Here is a 19,399-nt window from a genome sequence, read left to right on the forward strand (position 1 = left end):
GCAAAACCCCAAAAGCTGTAACAGTATCACATCAAATACAAATAATTCTAGTAAAATGCAACTTTGGAATAAATCACCTCAATTTCCATTTAAAATGTCCAGAAGGGAAATCCCATAATACAAAAAGTTGAATTCTGTTGTTTAGTTTCTAATTCTACTTAAAACTCTTGGCAGCAATGCATTTTTGTGCTCCCTATCTTGAAAAACTGTAAGCAATGAGAAAAAAAAAAGCAACCCTGTGACTTAAACTCCTACATGGACCACCACACAAAAAAATGGTGATCACAAACTTTAATCCCCCAGGTAGTGTACAAATCCTGATAATACTCCTATGAGGCATCTAATCATTCTCTAACAATTAGATAATCTAATTTTCTAAAGCTAAATATCCACTGAAAACATTAAGTGCTCAGCCACAGAAGGAACCACACAAAGACAATCTTCATCTGTCAGGAAAGGTCCTGCTTTCCTCATCTGCAGCAAAACATGCCTTAAAAGAAGAATCATAGAACTGCAGGGGCTGGAAGGGACCTCAAGAGATCACTGGGTCCAACCCCCTGGCTAAAGCAAGTTCCTTAGGACAGGTCTCACAGGGAGGCATCCAGACGGGTCCTGAACATCTCCAGAGAAGGAAACTCCACAAGGAGGTGAAGCAGGAAACAGTGAGAATCATTTGAATCTCACTTCTTAGTAATAGCTGTATTTACAGAGCAAGAAACAACTTATTTTTCCACCTTCATGAATTTGGAATATTCCGAACGAGAAATGCATAGTTTGCCTACCTGTGGGTCATTAGTGCTTCAGCTAATAGCTCTAAAAATACTCTTCCTATTGAGGCAGAAAATGTACTTGGTTACTGCAAGACTCAGTTCCCCAGTTTTCAATGAGCTGCCTCATTTGTCCATGTAAAGCAGTTTGTCAACGTAGTTTTGAATGTGACAGGTGTCACAGGAGCCCTAAGGTCACCAAGTTAACGGAGAAGAACCAGTTTTGAGTTTGTAGGTGAGCCCTTAAGTATGCTTCATTATGAAAAAAGTAATCCTTAAGTAACAAATGAAGATCACTTGTTCTCTTATGAACTCTGGTTCACTTTTTTAAACAAGTGGGGAATAAATTTTAAATTCAGTTTTTAGAGAATCCCATCTTTGCAATTTCACTGAGGGATTTTATCCCAAATTTCAGGATAGATAAATAAATACTCCTTAATTTGCATATACAGCTTTTTCATCTCCACTATTTATATACATAAAAGGCGTTACATAACAAGAGGGAGAAATACTGAGAACTGACCACTGACTGACAAAGAGAGGTCACCTGAGTGCATACAGGTAAGTATCTTACTAAGCAGAAATTAACAGCAAAGTACAGAACAAGAGGAACAACTGGAATTGTTTTTTCTCCCCATTTTCCCAGTTAATAGAGCTAAACTGCACTTACATGCACTCTTCCTTCTAGCCCTTTTTCAATACTCTTTTTTATTGGATTCAGCAGCAGATGGAAAAGGAAAAACACAACCAGGCTATTTTTAATAGAATACCCTAAATTCCTGCATGTGACTAGTTGACATTCAAGAACATACTGTATCTGTCAGAGTGTGAAGCAAAGATTTACAAACATGGGATCTTGTCATTATCTATTCTCCTGAAATTCATGTTTCTTGTTTGAAGTTATATTAACATGCTCTGTAGGTAATTAAATGAGAAACTGTTTGTAGGATAATACCTCTGTATAACCATGATACTGCCAGTTTTAAATGGAACTTCCTTTTTTTCCTTTAATAGTTACTAGTCCTTCTGTACTTTAAGGCATAACAGGGAAGATACTAAGAGTGCTTTCATAATCAACCCTGTGACCACATACTGATGAAGTGCACTCATGTACCTTTCCTGCAGTAATTTTTGACACGTACCTCTGTAAAATTCTATCTTATTTTTTAACACAGATTGATGAAAGGACAAACTGTTACTTGCTTGTCTGTACTGTGAATTCCTTGTATCAAAGAACAGGTGTCTTCCCAATGCCTCCTGCCCAGAACAGAGGTAATTTCTATTTGTTAAATTCCTTAAGAGCTCCAGTAAAGATCAAATAAGTAATAATGGATGCCTGGCTTGACTTCAATTCCATATCAACTATGAAAAATAGCATACTACTATTAATTCACTTAATTCTCATAGAGTTGTGCTAACATTACTTGTATCTAACACATCACTTAATGCCACAGCTTATCCTTTGCCCCACAAACTTATTAACTCCACACAGAAAAGAATCCTGGAGAATTCAGTGTTTACAGCAAAACACAACAGCAGCAGCTAAGCTTGATATGGAGCTTAATTTTGTGCACTTTTGAGAAAAAAATAAAAGTCCCTAGATACAATTTACATGTTCTTAATGTTTTCACTAACTTTGCTTTTACTTATTACTTGGATATGTGCCAAATAGCTTTTCATTCTTAGTCTCATTCATGAGCAGAACAGCTTCTGTTAATATTTATTCTTTAATCATTCATAATTTTACACAATCATCATAGAATCATAGGGGTTGGAGGGGACCTCGAGAGATCATCAGGTCCAACCAGACTAGCTAACAGCATGATTACTAAAAATAAATCACAACTATTGAAACTACCTTCCTATTATGCTCAGTCTTGACCATTATACAAAATACAGGCACATTGGCTTTACAAATTATCCACTCTAAAGTGAATAAGGCTTCAAAGCCAAAGGTTTTGAGGGAAGCTATTCAGGCAAGTGAAATTCATTTATTTTAGTACCATTTCCCTGTAGTGCATCCCCTGTCCCCCAACCCGCCTGCCACTTGTCCCAGTAACTGTGATAGCGCCTGCTGGCAAGAACAGGAGAGCTATGCTAAGTCTCAGCCGTGGTCAGGAATATGAAAGCTAGTTCAAATTTTCAATTGTGTGCAACGTATGTATGATAAAGTCTGTAATATTACATGTCTAGGTACACTGTAGTGTTACACTTCTTGGTTTAGCTAAGCTGCAAAATGGTCTGTGAGCAGTTTTCAGGCCCCACCATCTTGAACATGAACACAACAAGCAGAGGACATGGGTGATGGAGAACACTATCAATCTGTCCCAAAGCTGACAATCTGGAGTAGCTACTGATGGCACCACTCCGTGACAGATTGCCACTAGTCACTCAGCTCCATCCTCTAACCAGGAAGCTCATGCATCTCCTCATCAGAGCTGCAGGAAGATGTGACAGACAAGAACTGACACTCACCCTTACTTGTGGGGAGCTCCGTGTCATCTGAGAAGATGCTCTGTGTCAGCTCAGAGGCCAACTCAGTTGAACAAGGAAGCCACAGCACAGAATTAATGTGGAAAGGAAGAATACAGGATGGGGATGGACAGACCGGCTACAAAGGAGAAATTGGAAAACGTTTTCTGGGCATACAGGGATGACAATTATTGTCAAGGAAGCCAAAGCTCAGACAGAGTTGAGACTTACAAGGGATGTTAAAGGGCATAAAGAGCTACCATTACTATATTAGTGGTAAAAGACTGATCAAGGAGAAAGTAGACCCACTGCTGAATGACAGCAGATACAGGTCTCACCCACTGCCACCTTTGTCATCATGAGCAAGTTCTGCCAGACCTTCGAAATTAGCAACTAAGCTTAAGGAAGAGTGGGGCTACCAGCCCCAGATGTTTGTGTTAAAGAATCAGGAAAAAAACATAGAATCATAGAATCATAGAATTGTAGGGGTTGGAAGGGACCTCGAGAGATCATCGGGTCCAACCCCCCTGCCAAAGCAGCTCCCCAGCTCATATCACTCAGATAGGCATCCAGACGGGTCTTGAATATCTCCAGAGAAGGAGACTCCAGCACCTCCCTGGGCAGCCTGTCCCAGGGCTCTGTCACCCTCACTGTGTAAAATTTTTTCCGCATGTTGGTGTGGAACTTCCTGTGCTCCAACTTGCAGCCATTGCCCCTTGTCCTGTCTCCACAGACCACTGAAAAGGGGCTGGCTGATTCCCCCTGCATCCCCTGCTTCAGATAATTATAGACTTTAATTACGTCCCCCCTTAGTCTTCTTTAGGCTGAACAGTCCCAGCTCACTCAGCCTTTCCTCATAGGGGAGATGCTCCAGACCCTTAATCATCTTCGTAGCCCTTCTTTGGACTCTCTCCAGGAGATCCCTGTCCTTTTTATACCAGGGAGCCCAGAACTGGACACAATACTCCAGGTGGGGCCTGACCAGGTCAGAGTAGAGGGGGAGGATCACCTCCTTTGACCTGCTGGACACGCTCCTCTTGATGCACCCCAGGATCCCATTGGCTTTCTCAGCCCCCAGGGCACACTGCTGGCTCATGGCCAACCTGTCATCAACCAGGACCCCCAGGTCCTTCTCAACAGAGCTCTTCTCCAGCAGGTCATCCCCCAGCCTGTACTGATTCAAATGGTTATTCCTTCCCAGTTGCAACCTCATCTGGTTCTCCCTGCACAGCTCTCCAGCCTGTCCAGGTCTCTCTGGATGGCAGCGCAGTGTTCCTGCGTGTCAGCCACTCCTCCCAGCTTTGTATCATCGGGTACTTGCTGAGGGTGGATGCTATTCCCTCATCAAGGTCGTCAATGAAGATATTAAACAGGACTGGACCCAACACCGAGCCCTGGGGAACACTACTAGTCACAGGCCTCCAGTCAGATTCTGCTCCTCGAATCACAACCCTCTGGGCTCGGTCCAACAGCCAGTTCTCAACCCACCTTACTGTCCACTCATCTATCCCATGCTGTCTCAGCTTTGCTATCAGGATGTCATGGGAGACAGTATCAAAGGCCTTGCTGAAGTCAAGGTAGATGACATCCACTGCTCTCCCTCCATCTACCCAGCCTGTCATGAGATCGTAGGAGGCTATGAGATTGGTCTAGCACGATTTCCCCTTGGTGAATCCATGCTGACCACTCCTCATGACCTTCTTCTCTTCCAATTGCTTTGAGATGGCATCCAGAACAAGCTGTCCCATCACCTTTCCGGGGACAGAGGTGAGGCTGACTGGCCTGTAGTTACTAGGTTCCTCCTTCTTGCCCTTTTTAAAGACTGGAGTGACATTGGCTATCCTCCAGTCTTCAGGCACTTCTCCTGTCCTCCAAGACCTGTTGAAGATGATAGAGAGCGGCTCAGCAATCACCTCCGCCAGTTCCCTAAGCACACATGGATGTAACCCATCCAGGCCCATGGATTTGTGTGCATTAATCCCTTTGAGCTGCTCCTGGACCACCCCTACCTCAACCAGAGGGAAATTCTTCATTTCCCAAACACTCCTAATTTCATCCAGTGTCTGTGGGTCCTGGGGGGCCTTTGAAGTGAAGACCAAAGCAAAGGCGGCATTCAGTATCTCCACCTTCTCAGCATCCCCCGTTACCAGGACACCCTCCTCATTCAGCAAGGGACCCACATTATCCCTGGTCATCCTCTTATTATTCATGTATCTAAAAAAACCCTTTTTATTATCCTTTATGTCCCTTGCCAGCTTCATTTCCAAGAGGGCTTTAGCCTTCCTAGCTGCATCCCTATAGGCCCTGACCACATTCCTGTATTCTCCCCAGGTGCTCAGACCCTTTTTCCACAATTCATAGATCTTCTGCTTCCCTTTGAGTTTACTCAATAGCTCCATGTTCATCCATGCAGGTCTTCTGCCTCTCTTTCCTGATTTCTTGCTCAAAGGGATGCATCGTTCCTGTGCTTGGAAGAAGCGCTGTTTGAATGCTACCCAGCTCTCACAGGCTCCCATTCCTTCAAACAGAGCAGCCCAAGGGATAGCCCCTATTAAGTAGCGGAGGAGATCAAAGTTAGCTCTTCCAAAATTCAGGGTAGCTATCCTACTTTCTGGCTTGCTTCTTCCACCCAGGATCTTGAACTCAACCATTTCATGGTCGCTTTGTCCTAAGCTGCCCCCGACCTTCACTTCCCCAACAAGCCCGTCCTTGTCAGTGAAAACAAGGTCCAGCACCTGCCCTCCCCTTGTAGGCTCCTGCACCATCTGCAGCAGGAAATTGTCTTCAACATACTGCAGAAATTGTCTGGACTGCATACGACTGCCCGTGCTGCTTGCCCAGCAAATATCTGGATAGTTGAAGTCCCCCATAAGGATCAGTGCCTGGGATCTTGAGGCTACTTCTAACTGCTTATAGAATGCATTATCAACCTGCTCCTCTTGATCAGGGGGCCTATAGCACACTCCCACAACAATGTCACACATAGCAGTTTGCCCCTTGATTTTAACCCACAAGCACTCGACAGATGGTTCATCCTTCCCCAGGTGGAGCTCAATACATTCTAGGTGCTCTCTCACATCAAGGGCAACTCCTCCACCTCGTCTCCCTAGCCTGTCTTTCCTAAAAAGCACGTAGCCATCCATGACAGCGTGCCAGTCATCCAGGCTGTCCCACCACGTCTCAGTGATTGCAATGAGATCGCGGCCCTGCGACCGCACAAAGATCTCCAATTCTTCTTGTTTGTTCCCCATGCTACGTGCATTTGTATAAAGGCATTTTAGTGGGGCAGCAGATGCAGATATCCCTAACAGCCCACAGCGAGATTTCTGACAGGGGACTGGCAAAAGTGGCTCCACTGAGGAGTACTCAGGACAATCCACAGAATTTTCCCTACTCTCATGTGGAAAAACGTCCCCAAGTCCACCACTGTGCTGTTGGTATTTACCTATTTCCACCATCAACTCCCATTGTGCCTCCCGAAGCACTTGCCTGACCCCAGCAGCCTTCTTAATATCCCATTCCCCCTTCCTAACTAGTTTAAAGCCCGATCGATGAGCCCTGCCATCTCCTGGGAAAGGATCCGCTTTCCTTTATGGGACAGGTGATCCCCATCAGCGGTTATCATGCCAGGAGCTGAGTACACCATCCCTTGGTCAAAAAACCCAAAGTTCTTGTGCCAGCACCAGCCTTTCAGCCACTCATTCAACTCGTGGGTTCTCCTGACCTGCTCTGAGCCCCTCCTCCCACAAGTGGGGATAGATGAGAATATTATTTGGGCTCCCCCCCCAACCCTCCCCCACCAAAGCACCCCAGGTCCCGGAATTCCCTTTTGACAGCTTGCAGGCTACACTTTGTGATTGCATCACTTACTGATTCTTATTACAAATATGAGCACTGAAAACATAATTCAAATTTAAGCAACACAGAAGAAAAATTCTTAATCCTGACACACTGGCAAGGTCAAAAATTTCCTTTCTTTAATGGATTTTTAATTCCAGTGCCTACACTAACATTCTCACTTTGGAATAAAAGGAAAAACAGATGACAAGTACTGAAGCCCTCAAAATCTAGGTCAGTTATTCATGCTAAGTAGATATCCAAATACCATATGGGCAGAAAAAAGCAGTGGCAAAACTGACATCCTTTCCCTGAAACAGGTGGAGGATCTCTGTTCTTTCAAAAGACAGTAGTACAAGGCAGGCAGGTAGATCCAACCTCATTTGTTGAGCAAATTCAGTTGTGTAAAAAGATAACACTGCCAGTGCTCTCTGTTTTACAACAGAGAGCAAGACTTAATTGAATAGAAAAAATGCCATTTAATTTTTCTCACATCTAACATTCAGTGTGTGTATTTATATCTTTACAGACACACACTTAATATACCGTAGTGTGCATATATGTATTTATGTATATACACACCAATTATTTAACATTAGCTTTCTTCTTTTCTTTTGATAATTTGAAGACTTAGCTTGGCCTTTAAAAAGTCCAGACTAACTTCAGAGGAGTTAATCTAAGATCATGTACTGAAAAACCTGGTCAGCGCTCAAATAACACGTAGCAGGACTTTACCCATACTTTCAAAGAAACAGTAAGAGTCCCCTTTATATCTAACAATTAAACGATTGGTTCTTGTTTTTACTTTTCAGTCCAACTCTCTCTTTTAGATTCTGTTTATTCTATTCCATACAATAGACCCCCCCCCGGCTTTGACTTGGTAAGTAACCTTCAACAAGTGGGGGGATGGATAAAAGGGCAGCCATATCCCCAGATGTGACATACTGATGCATTCTGCATTATCACACATGGCAGGAGCTCAGGAAACATTGACTGCAAGAGGCTACAGAAAGAACAATGTGTGGTGTTAGATAAATGTCTCACACTGAATATGCAGCTGAGCATTAGGTCATCCAGCTTTACAAACCAAGCACAAGGCTTTGCAGACTTCTGTGATAATTAAACACAAAGTACTATTCATGGCAAAAAAACAACGCTTTCCATCTTGCGCCACAGGTGGAAGTGAACAACAAACTCTGATGTTCAGGGTGCCTCTTCTATGTGATGAGTCCAGTCTACCCATTATGCTGTTTTATTATGGAACTCTTACGATTCCCCTCAAAGCCCATATGTTCATTCCACAACTCATGTGAAACTGAGAAAGCTGGGGAGCTCCCCTCTTCTCTACTTTATATTTTCTTACTGTTGCTACAGAAATAATTCCATTTTACAGCAATTGTCCCCATCCATGAGAGACACCAATTCCATTCGCCAAAGCCCTGTCAAATGACAATGGGAGACATCCTTCTGCCTTGAAAATGCTATGAGGACATGAAGCACCACCTTTCTGTTGAGACAGAAATTTCCTCCAGAAATAAGACTGCTGCAAGACATACCTCACCTGGTTCTATTTTCTAGCTCGTGTTTCTGCCTCAAAGAGGCAGCCTTACTAAAGCAGTACTAAGACTGCAGGTCTGCATGCAGTTTATCACATGTAGTAATGGTACCACAATGCTATTTATTGTGCCTCAGAAAAAAAAAAATTAAAATCTCCAAATTAATGGAAAGCAAGAACAAGAATTAAAAAACCAAACAAAAAACCAGAAATAAACAACAGTTAAAAAACCACCCAAAAACTCTACTGGGCTACTTTCCTGTATTATTCTGTATTTGTACAGACAAAACAGTCTAACCCTGGATGTACAAACAGGGGGACAGCCCTGCAGTTGTACTGGATGGCAAGCTCAATGAGCGAAGTGGTGGCCAAAACAGTCTGAGGGGTGGCCTCACTGCTGTCTCCAACTTCCTCACAATGTGGGCAGCAAGGGTGGTGTTGGTTTCTGGTGCCTGGTGATACAATGCAAGGGAGTGTCTTAAAGCTGTATCAGAGAAATTCAGATTGCCCATTAGGAAGTTGTTCCCCCAGGAAAGCTGTCATGGCCCAAAGCCTGTTGGTGTCTAAGAGGTATTTAGACAGCATACTTAAATATATGGTTTAACTTTTTGATTGCCCCGCAGGGAGTCAGGAGTTGGACTCGATGACTTGTGTGGAGCCTGCTTTTCCAACTCAGGATATTCCATACCATGAGTCTGCGATCTCAGATCCCAACAGCTTAACTTAAAATACAGGTTTCATTAGACCTTTAAAATCCATACTTTTTCCTAATTACATTCCATGGAAAGTAACAGACTTTAAACAACATACAGAGCCACATCCTGCTCTCTGGTCTGCCGAGGCAAATTTAGAACAGATGTGGACGCAGAAGTTTAAAGAGTCAAGAGTTTTTACTCACCCGACAGTCCCGCTGTAGTGTTTTCATTAGTGCACTGTGTGTTTCAGAGTCAAAATGCAATCCTTCATGCATGTCTTGCAAGAAATCCAAGTCTTTGAAGGTAGGGTTGGACTTCTCCCTCTCTTTTCGTGATGCTCTCCGTTTGTACGTGGAACCTTTCAAGTCATACGTGAAATGCATTTTCAAGGCTCGTGGCAAAACGTTGTTCATTACAACAATTCTAATATTAATGCCTCCTGACTGAACGCAGTACAGCCCATAAAACTTGGGTAGAAGAGTCCTTGGATTCTGGTTCAGATTCTAAAACAAAGAAGATATTGTTAAATATGTCTATTTTCAATTATGTTCCATGCTTAAAAAAGGGTTTAACATCAAAGAAAATATTAACAAGTGTCAAGAAAACTGTGCATATTTTTGTTCAGTAGAGATTTTTTGACCAGTTGAATTTCTTTGTAGATCTGTATTTCAGAAAGCTACCATAAACACTGCCCTTTTGCCAGGAACTTACATAAGCCAAAACCAGAGTAGTTGTTGCATTTATGCCAGGTTTCTCTTTCTCACATCCCATGAAAGAGCAGAGGCCAAACCCAAAAGCATCCTGAAGATTTAATGTATTTATTCTGACCTTAACAACCTTTGCATTTCACCTGCTGGAAGGAATTTGGATCAAATGTAGTTCTCATTACCTTTACTTGGATTCTGCAAAACAGACCCCTTTTCTCCATGAGGCTTTTCAAATTAACAGTTAATGCCAAATAACCAAGCTGTCTCCACAGGAGTATGAGTTCCTAACAGAACAGCATCTGACCAGCAGAAAAGTGTGAAACAATCCAAATTCCACAACAGGCAAAAAAATTAACTAGGAAAGGATAACAGAGGTCAATGAAAATCCTCCTCCTGTGTACAACTACTCTCAGTTTTTTGGAATGAAAAAGAAAGAGGTAGAAAAACTACTTCAAGTCTTGCATGATCATTAAGTCAGAACACACAACTATGAAAAGAAAGTACTTTCAAAGGAAATAATCACAGTGATTGAAGTTTTACTCTTTGAAAACCTGCATAAGGTAGCAATGAGAATAGTTCCTTGAAACACAGCAAAATTACCTTATATTTACTTGTAGTAACTCAAACGTATACTGAGACGATTATTGTGATCAGAATCAACAAAAAAGTACCTGTCACCATTCTCCTTCTTGATGATGTGACTGCACAGTTTTTTTAAACAATGAACTGATGTTACTTTAGTGTAGTAACAACAATATTCCTCATTTTTACTACAAATGAGTGGGTAGCTTTTTGAGTTTTTATTTAAGAAATCACAGCAAGAAAGTCAGCCACAGGTTTAATATTCTGAAGTCCTGCATACCACCCAGAAGAATCACTGTTCATATGTATGAGTGGCTTTTGTTTTTTAACAAAAACCAAAAAGCAAACAAACAAAAAAGTTAAGTTCTACTTACTTGGGATCAGTGGTTTCCCTTTCTGATGACTGACACACACAAACCAATACAAACTTAGCACTCAAAAAGCTCCATTTAAAAATTGAGTTTTGAACAAATTGTATGGATGAAAATATTTTCTACATCATTGTTTGAATATATGAGAAATGGTAATTAGTAGTCCAGAAACAAAAGTGAAACTGACCGGTCTAGTTTCTTTGTCCACTCTGAGTGAAATGCAGAGGGGCAGACAAACACAAAATGGAGAAAAAGTTGAATTAGATATTTTGAAAATTTTTTGTCACTAGCTTATTAGAAGCAAAGTTCAGTATGAAATCATAAGATGATATTCAGGTCCATCTTGAATGCTAAAAGAAATGCATTTATTATCCTAAAGATACTCTTGATTTATATCTATTCTTCCTGATAGTGTGTGGGGTACAAAGTTGAAGGACAGGTACAAACGTCAAAAATATTATAAAAAAATATGTATAAAGCCAAAGAAATACTAAAAGACAACAAATTAAACTGAATCTTCATAAGCGTGACATGAAAAATACAGGTAAAATGCAGCCTTCAATTACTTACCATATAATAACCTGGCAAGAGCTTCTGAAGAAACTCAGCCTCTTTGTGTTGAACTGTTTTGATGATGAACTCGTCATCGCTAGTTACAAAAAATAAGGACCCACTGGCACCTGGGTTGGACAATTCAATTAAAGGCTCACTGCAGATTGAGTACTGGAAGAGACAAAAATGGTTTTTCACTGCCAATGCATGCATTACTGAAATACAAGTTTAACACAAAAACCTGCAGGTTCAAATTGACACAGGAGAATCCCATAGCTTATTCTCTGGAATAAGAATATTGCACAGAGCAGTAGAATTACAGTAATTTGGTTGAGGTTTGTGAGGGCAGTTACACCCCACTCTGCTCAGAACATGCTGCACCACCATGGAAGAGCAGTTGGCAGCCAAGTGCTAGGTACATCTTCACATCCCGTTGCACCGCCTGAACTTCCCCTGGAGTGAAGCGAGTGGTTGAAGTCACAAGACTCCGTCCCCAAACCATCATCAGCAATACAAATTCTTGAGGCAGAAGCTTTAGGATGACATTTTCACTGCAACTGACTGTTCACTTTTCACAGCCATTTATGGTATTGGTGCTGGAAGATTTTAGACAAAGACACTCTTCAGCCAGGTTACAGAAGATAGAACAAGGGGAAATGGCAGGAAGCTGAGCCAGGGCAGGTTTAGATTGGGTATTAGAAAAACTTTTTTTACTGAAAGAGTTGTCAGGGCCTGGAACAGGCTGCCCAGGGAGGTGGTTGAGTCACCTTCCCTGGATGTGTTCAAAAAAGGGTAGATGAGGTACTTAGGGATATGGTTTAGCTTCGGATGGGAATGGTTGGACTCGATGATCTTCAAAGGTCTCTTTCAACCTTGTCATTCTGTGATTCTGTTTCCCTCTATAGACTAATAAGGAAATCCTGTGAAATTGGTAGTGCCGAAACCATCAGAATAATAAACTCTGTATAGCGTCTAATGTAGTTTTCTGACTGAAAACTGCTTGGAACAGAAAAACTAAATACCAGTATGTAGGAAAACATGGGTTTTGGAAGACCCATTATTTTAAATGCATTGACATGCCTTCTCTTCCACAGGGAGACTGCAGTAATTACTATCACATTAAGGAGGAAAAACACACCAATGAGTATTCCTTACTAGTGTAACCAGATCTCACACAGACGCTAATGTATGTTTATTAAATCTCCATTAATTCACACTTCATGCTTCATTCAAACTAAACAGAGAGAAGATATTAAGCACAAAAACATAGAAAAATCTGTTCATATTTGAGAGCTTGTTTAAAATACAGTATCATTAAACTTCCTTTCGCATACTCTTTTCCTTTGTTATACATAATCAACCTCACACTACACAATCCAGTATCCCAAGGCTTCAGTCTTTGAAGGAAACAAAATTGACAGGATGCAAATAGTGTAAGCACCAGGGAATTATTCTTAGCAGTGCAGTATATCTTCTGATCTTCTCAGAACAAAAGGAATAACTGTTTCAGTAAGAAATATCTGGTTTATTGGGTAATTGCCTGAGATGAGTGAGCAATTCCACAAGAAAAAAACAGTTTTGTTTGTTGAAAAGTGCTCCCATTAAATTCAACTGAAGTCTTGCCATTTATTTCAGAGGATGGTGACAGCAAAAAAAAGCAATACAAGAAAATCCAATAAGTGTGCTTTTGTGAGCACTTGAACTGAGAAGCATGCTTCTTATGGACTCAAACCACTGCCATAATGCATTTTCTTCTCCTGGCTCCAGCTGAGGCTTTTCCCGTATTTTTGCATGCTATAAAAATGTTTCCTGTTCTCCTCTCTGGAGTTCACTCAATTCCTATTAATACAAGAGCTCTTTCTTACTAATCCTATGGTTCCAATTGTTTAGAGATATAACAGCAATATTGGTCTGTAACTCTACAGACCTTTAGAGCAGATGAGCATTGCAACCCCTGTGTTTTTCTTGCCAAAATACATAAAGCTTTGTGAGTAACTGCCATTGTTGTAAGCACTGGAAACCAATTAACCTAAACATTAAAGCCCAATTAAACAGTATAGCATAGGCACGAGCTTTTAACCTACATTGTGTGATGGTCATTCTGCAGTTGGGTTCATTCCTGTAAAATAAAAGCCTGCCCACCAACTGCTGGTATACGAAAAGCCCACCACCCACCTAATTTTGGCTGGACATTTAAGAAAGCCAAGGCAAACCTGCAAAGTAAGAAAATCCAAGCCCCTGACAAGTAAGTACTTTATGACCAAGAAGTTTCCCTGCAAAATGCCAGTATTCCATGAGTGACAATTTAATTCTACCAGCTATTCAAATGTATTAATCCTCGTTATACAGTCTGACTCCTCTTAACCAGATGTTTTGGTCATAACCAGTTGGAAAAGAGCCGCAAACTAAAAATAGTTTTGGTTTATCATCGTAATTCCTCTCTGATCACATCTGCCCCTGGACAGCAAGGAATTGCTCTGATTATAAAGAGATGCCCATTTAAAATCAGAAACAACAGAAATGGGTTCTTGCATGCTTGCAGAGCAAGTACAACCCTACAGACACATGCATCAGTTGTAACACCACACAGTGAAATTTCAACTACATTTCACAAAAATACTTGTTTGTTGAAGGAAACCTACTCTTGCATTTTCAAGAAACGAATTAAGGTGCACTTAAATCTTGAAACTAGCTTTTGTATTCGCCCCTACTCTATGGAAATCGACCACTAGTGGTGTCTCTTTTCCATGGCAAGAGGAAAAAGAATCTGCAACAGGCTGCCTTTACTCGGAATTTCCCTCAGGGATTAGTAATTTTTTAGCTTGAGTGTCATGAATCCCTTGTCAATAACAGCAAGCAGCCTTTCTGCAATCTTCAATTTATGATACTGCAAATGCTTCCTTAGATGGAATGAAGGGGAAAGCGAGAACAGCTTTACTCTAGGAAGTACAGATTTTTTCGGTAGCTGGCAACACAGCCTGCATAATTCACCTTTTACCAGGTCTGTAAAAGGAGATAGATTAAACAATGTATTACATAATACACCTCTATAAAGTTCCAATCCAACTGCAATTCCCTGCTACTAACATCTATAATTCAAAGTAATGATCTGTTTTTATATAGAATTCTTGTCATGAGGATTGGTAATACAAAATCCATAAGTACTAGTAAAGAACTATAATCAGACACCCACATTTGACATAAATAAAAGCAAATCCAGTCAAATTTTGCATTTAGGCTCATTGTCCAAGAAGGGAAAAAAAAAAAATGCTTGTAACAAATGCACTTGAACACAACAGAAGTCAGTGAAGTTAATATATTAAGTCATGTTTCAGCACCATTTAATAGATTTTTCTTTTTTAACTCAGCTTTTACTCAGTCTTTCAAATTCTCTGGATTTCTAAAGAAACAATTATCAATAATAGAACAAAGAGATCTAAAAACCAATTTAAAAAAGCTAACAATAAAACTCTGACATAAAATTGCTAATTTGTACTGTTGTCTGATTTGTTGGGTGCACCAGCATAAGACAAATGACACGAGGCAAACATCTAGAAAACAATCCAGGTCCTTGCTTCTGCACTAGCCTTTCAAAAGAAAAACTGTGGGAGAAATAGTGTACTTGGCTGTGTACAAAGTGGATCTATCAATTAAAGCCTGCTTTCATGATGTCAATAAATGCATCACTTTCTTCTCACATAAACAGTTGAATACTGAGAGGAAGTAAGTCTTCAAACTATGAAATACAGAGGAGAAAAGAGACACTAAAGTATTTCTTTTCTTAGACCACTACCCAGTTTTCTCAAGACTAGATGGGAGCATATGCAAACATTTTTATTAATAAAGTGAATAAATAATACAAATAACACGAGCACTTTATTACAACTGAATTAAGTCACACATGTACTGATTATAGTTTCTCCAGAAATGAGTATTACTGCTTGTTCAGGTCATAAACTGACTAGAGTAACTTGATAAGGCAGTTTTTTATAGCATTCATCTCAAAGATGAAGAATTATAGTTTCTGTTGAACATTAAGAATATTTACGAGATGTAAAACACTCCACACAAAATTTACTACCAATTGGGGTACCATTAAAGCATCCTTTTCTGTCTCTATGACATTATAAACTAGCATACATTATAAACATTTGTAACTCAAAGGAAAAATACAGGCTCTTACCAAGTAATCGTCAGGTTTGATACCAAAAAGCTCTCTGAAATAGCGGAAGGCAAGAGGTGCATATGTCTTAAATCTGAAGTCTGGATAGTGATGAGCAGGAGTGAGATTGCTCCCTTCACTGAAAAATAAAACAAAGAAGGAAAAAAATAACACAAACCAAATTATTACTGAGCAATTTTTAGCAACTCCCTTCTTGCAGCTAGTTTTACTATAAAGCTGCCTAACTCAGTCACTGGCCTTCTAAGACAAAAGCCATAAATATATCTAAACCTCCTGATCACAATTACTGAGTGTAACAGAAACATCTGAGAGACAAAAGTTACTGCCAGGAAATTCCTTTCTCCTGCCTTAAAGGAAATTACTATTTTCACCACCTATAACCATCTACGTAAAGAACAGCTTTAAAAATAATGCTATCATTTCTGATACCCCTCCAAGGTAAGCCAGGCTAATAGCTTACTAATGCAGAAAGAGTCACCCCCACCTCATGCAAGGTCTTGCAAAAAGTTTGGAAGTCAACACAGGAAGACAATTTTACAGTGGCTTGGTGACCTGAATTGTTCTGCAGTGGTGTCAGATGGGTACTAAGGACAGCACAACACAGAGGGCAGAACCATGTGGCCGGAGCGGTGGGAAGGAAGGAGGACTACATACGCTTTTCGGTGCCAGCAAACATTGACTGGCTCAGCCTTCTGTATTGAAACAGCATCCTCAACACTAGTCTCGTCTGCAGGCTAACTGCAGCTATGGTATGTCTTCTTTCTTGCTAGCGAAGTCCATAACAGAGAAGTCATTCCCTTTTTTCTGACCTTAAAGTGGTTTTCTGTTTGCCTACTGGGCATGTATTTTACTTCACCTTGATCTAAACCAGCACTTGCTTACATGGTCAGTTGGTTAAACAGAAACACGGGGTACAGATTCAGGGAATTCTAGAAAATGGTATGCAGATTCAAACTAGAAGAGGCACAAGGGCTACTGGGGTAACCAGCAAAGACTACTGAGGTGGCCAGCCTGGACGATCATCTTTCTTAAAGGAATAATAAATAAATAGATAGATGTAGCCTCCTTAGTTCTTCCACTTGTTTTCTATTTACCATCTCACTGTATTTTTAGGCTGGAGCTGTGTGAGTCTTGAGATGAATACTACATGACTTAAGCTAAAGGGAAAGGTCAGCAGCAAAATGCTGCCAGAAGAAAAAAAAAAAAAAAATTGAACTGTCTGGGATTAATTTATGATGGAAACTAAAAGGAGGCATATAAGCAGAAAAGCTCACCAACATGTCAACACAAACAAGAACAGGTCTAAGAAAGTCTGGACAGACTCTGAATAATTTGATAGTTAAGTACAAAAACCAATACTTGACACAGTGGCCAAAATCAGCTCTTACAAACGTCTTCATTTACCCTACCTGGTTCAGAAGAATATCCACAGTATACAAAAAAAAAAGGCTAGAAATTCACAAAGATATGTAAAGGAATAAACTCCAAACAATATTTCTCAAAGACTAAATTAATTATAATGAAAATATTTAAGCGTTTTGATCCTGTATAACTAATGCTTGTGATATGAATTTGTGACCTTCCATTAATAAGAAATTTGATGACAGAAATCTACCCAATCCACCTTGCTGCCCCTGCATGCAAATTTCCAAAACCCACCAGAACTGGATTGTTGCTAATTGAACAGCATGAACTGGAGAATAAGCTTTCCCAGGCTCCAGAAATGTATATATCTCAGACTCCTGAACAGAAGATGAAAGAAGGGGAGAAGCAACCTGATTTCTGTCTGGAAATCACAAATAAAAAGATGGTTGTGAATGACCAAGCATACACACAGAGATATACATATTTCCTCCAGGGCACAGTTCTGGGTCCAGTCTTGTTCAACACCTTTATCAACGACCTCGATGAAGGGACTGAATGCTCCCTCAGTAAGTTTGCAGATGACACTAAACTAGGAGGAAGTGTTGATCTGCCTGGACCAAGCATGCACACAGAGATATACATATTTCCTCCAGGTCTCAGTCCTGAGTCCAGTCTTGTTCAACATCTTTATCAATGACCTCGATGAAGGGATTGAATGCTCCCTCAGTAAGTTTGCAGATGACACTAAACTAGGAGGAAGTGTTGATCTGCCTGAGGGTAGGGAGGCTCTTCAGAGGGATCTGAACAGACTGGACCAATGGGCTGAGACCAATGGGGTGAAGTTTAACATGGCCAAGTGTAGGGTGCTGCACATGGGACAAAACAACCCCATGCAGCGCTACAGGCTTGGGAAAGACTGGCTGGAGAGCTGTCAGGCAGAGAAGATGTAAGATGCAGACAAGAACAGAGTGTTCTCTGATGAAGCATCTCATAATTGTCAGGGAAGATTAATCATCTAGACTTTACAAAAAAATCCTTTCACTACATAAATACCTTTACTAATCTGCTTCCTGTGGCCATAACTCAAAAGCTTCTTTTGTGAGAGCATGACAATGAATAGATTACATGTCCTTACTACGCCAGAATATGTACTGTTGCTGGAACTTCACCAGGCTGAAATGAAGATTGGAGGTTTGGTATGATAATACCATAGGTCTAAGACATCTCGTAAGTGCATATGGAGTGAAATGATCCATACTGAGTCTGCTGCTGGATACCTATGCATACAGGATTTATTCCAGAATAGTTACAAAACAGAACAATTATACTGGAACAACATCTACTCTGAGGGTATTTAGAGCACGTGGTCTTACTTTATTACAGATTGCAGACAAGGTTCTTTATTCTTTGTAAAATTATCTTGAAAATCCCTTTTACTAAAGGTCTGTAGAGCATTTATCATATCCTACCACTTCAGTTAAACATATTAGTTTAATTGCCTAATAGACAAGATCCAAACAGTAAGCTCTTCTGTAATGCAAGTAGCACAACACAGATTTAAGATTTCTTGGTCACCTCTCTAGCAGAAGTTTGCAAGGTTTTCTTCTTGCTACTTTTAACAGAAAATGTACCCTCACTTCCAGTAATTTCCTGCAGTAATGGAAAGCCTTTAAATTTCTTGTGGCTGAGTGTGTCCTTGCTCTTACCTGGAAAGGACTATTTCCACTGTACAGAACACTTGATGTAAATACATCTCTGCCTTATTTAGAGATGAAATTATTCACTTTCTACTCTGTTACCTTTTGAGAGAATGTGTTTCATGGTTTCTCCCCACATTTTCGTGGAACACTTTTACAAGTGCATTTTACCTTGACTCGATCGTATATGCACAAATCACTGAGTATAACGATTTTTAATTAGGCTGGAGTTTCATGGGGATAATTATGCCTGAAATTGAACAATAAAAATACCAATGATATGTTGACAGCAAACAATCTGTAAAATGGAGCTTTCGACATAATGGAAATATACTCTATTTAATAAAAAAGCACAAAAATCAAATAATTTTTGTCTCAGATAGACCTGTACCCTTAACTACCAGAAAAAAAGTAAAAGGAAAAATAAAGGCTTTTAATACCAGCTTTGATCTGGCAATCTTGAGGAATTAAAGTCTCTGGATATGAACTATGACAAACAATACAAGCATTGGAAAGAGTAGTAAGCAATTTTAATGGATGAGGTGTTTTAATAAATTTAGGTGTAAGGCCTGGTAGATAGAACATAAAAGATTAAGTTTATTACGTGAATGTGCTT

General features: G+C 40.4%; 1 protein-coding gene across 1 annotated transcript in view; it reads right to left on the bottom strand.

Annotated features, from left to right (window-relative positions):
• PIP5K1B (phosphatidylinositol-4-phosphate 5-kinase type 1 beta) overlaps nt 1–19,399 on the bottom strand; it is a gene marked incomplete at both ends in the record, with an annotated part of 70,003 nt that overhangs the window by 29,969 nt on the left and 20,635 nt on the right. The window contains 3 exons of the mRNA XM_084278232.1: nt 9,530–9,829; nt 11,557–11,709; nt 15,722–15,839. Of these exons, the coding sequence (XP_084134358.1) occupies nt 9,530–9,829; nt 11,557–11,709; nt 15,722–15,839 (571 nt within the window). The remainder of the gene's footprint in view (nt 1–9,529; nt 9,830–11,556; nt 11,710–15,721; nt 15,840–19,399) is intronic.

The sequence above is a fragment of the Gallinula chloropus genome, assembly GCF_964237585.1.
Source record: "Gallinula chloropus genome assembly, chromosome: Z".
Lineage (NCBI taxonomy): Eukaryota > Metazoa > Chordata > Aves > Gruiformes > Rallidae > Gallinula > Gallinula chloropus.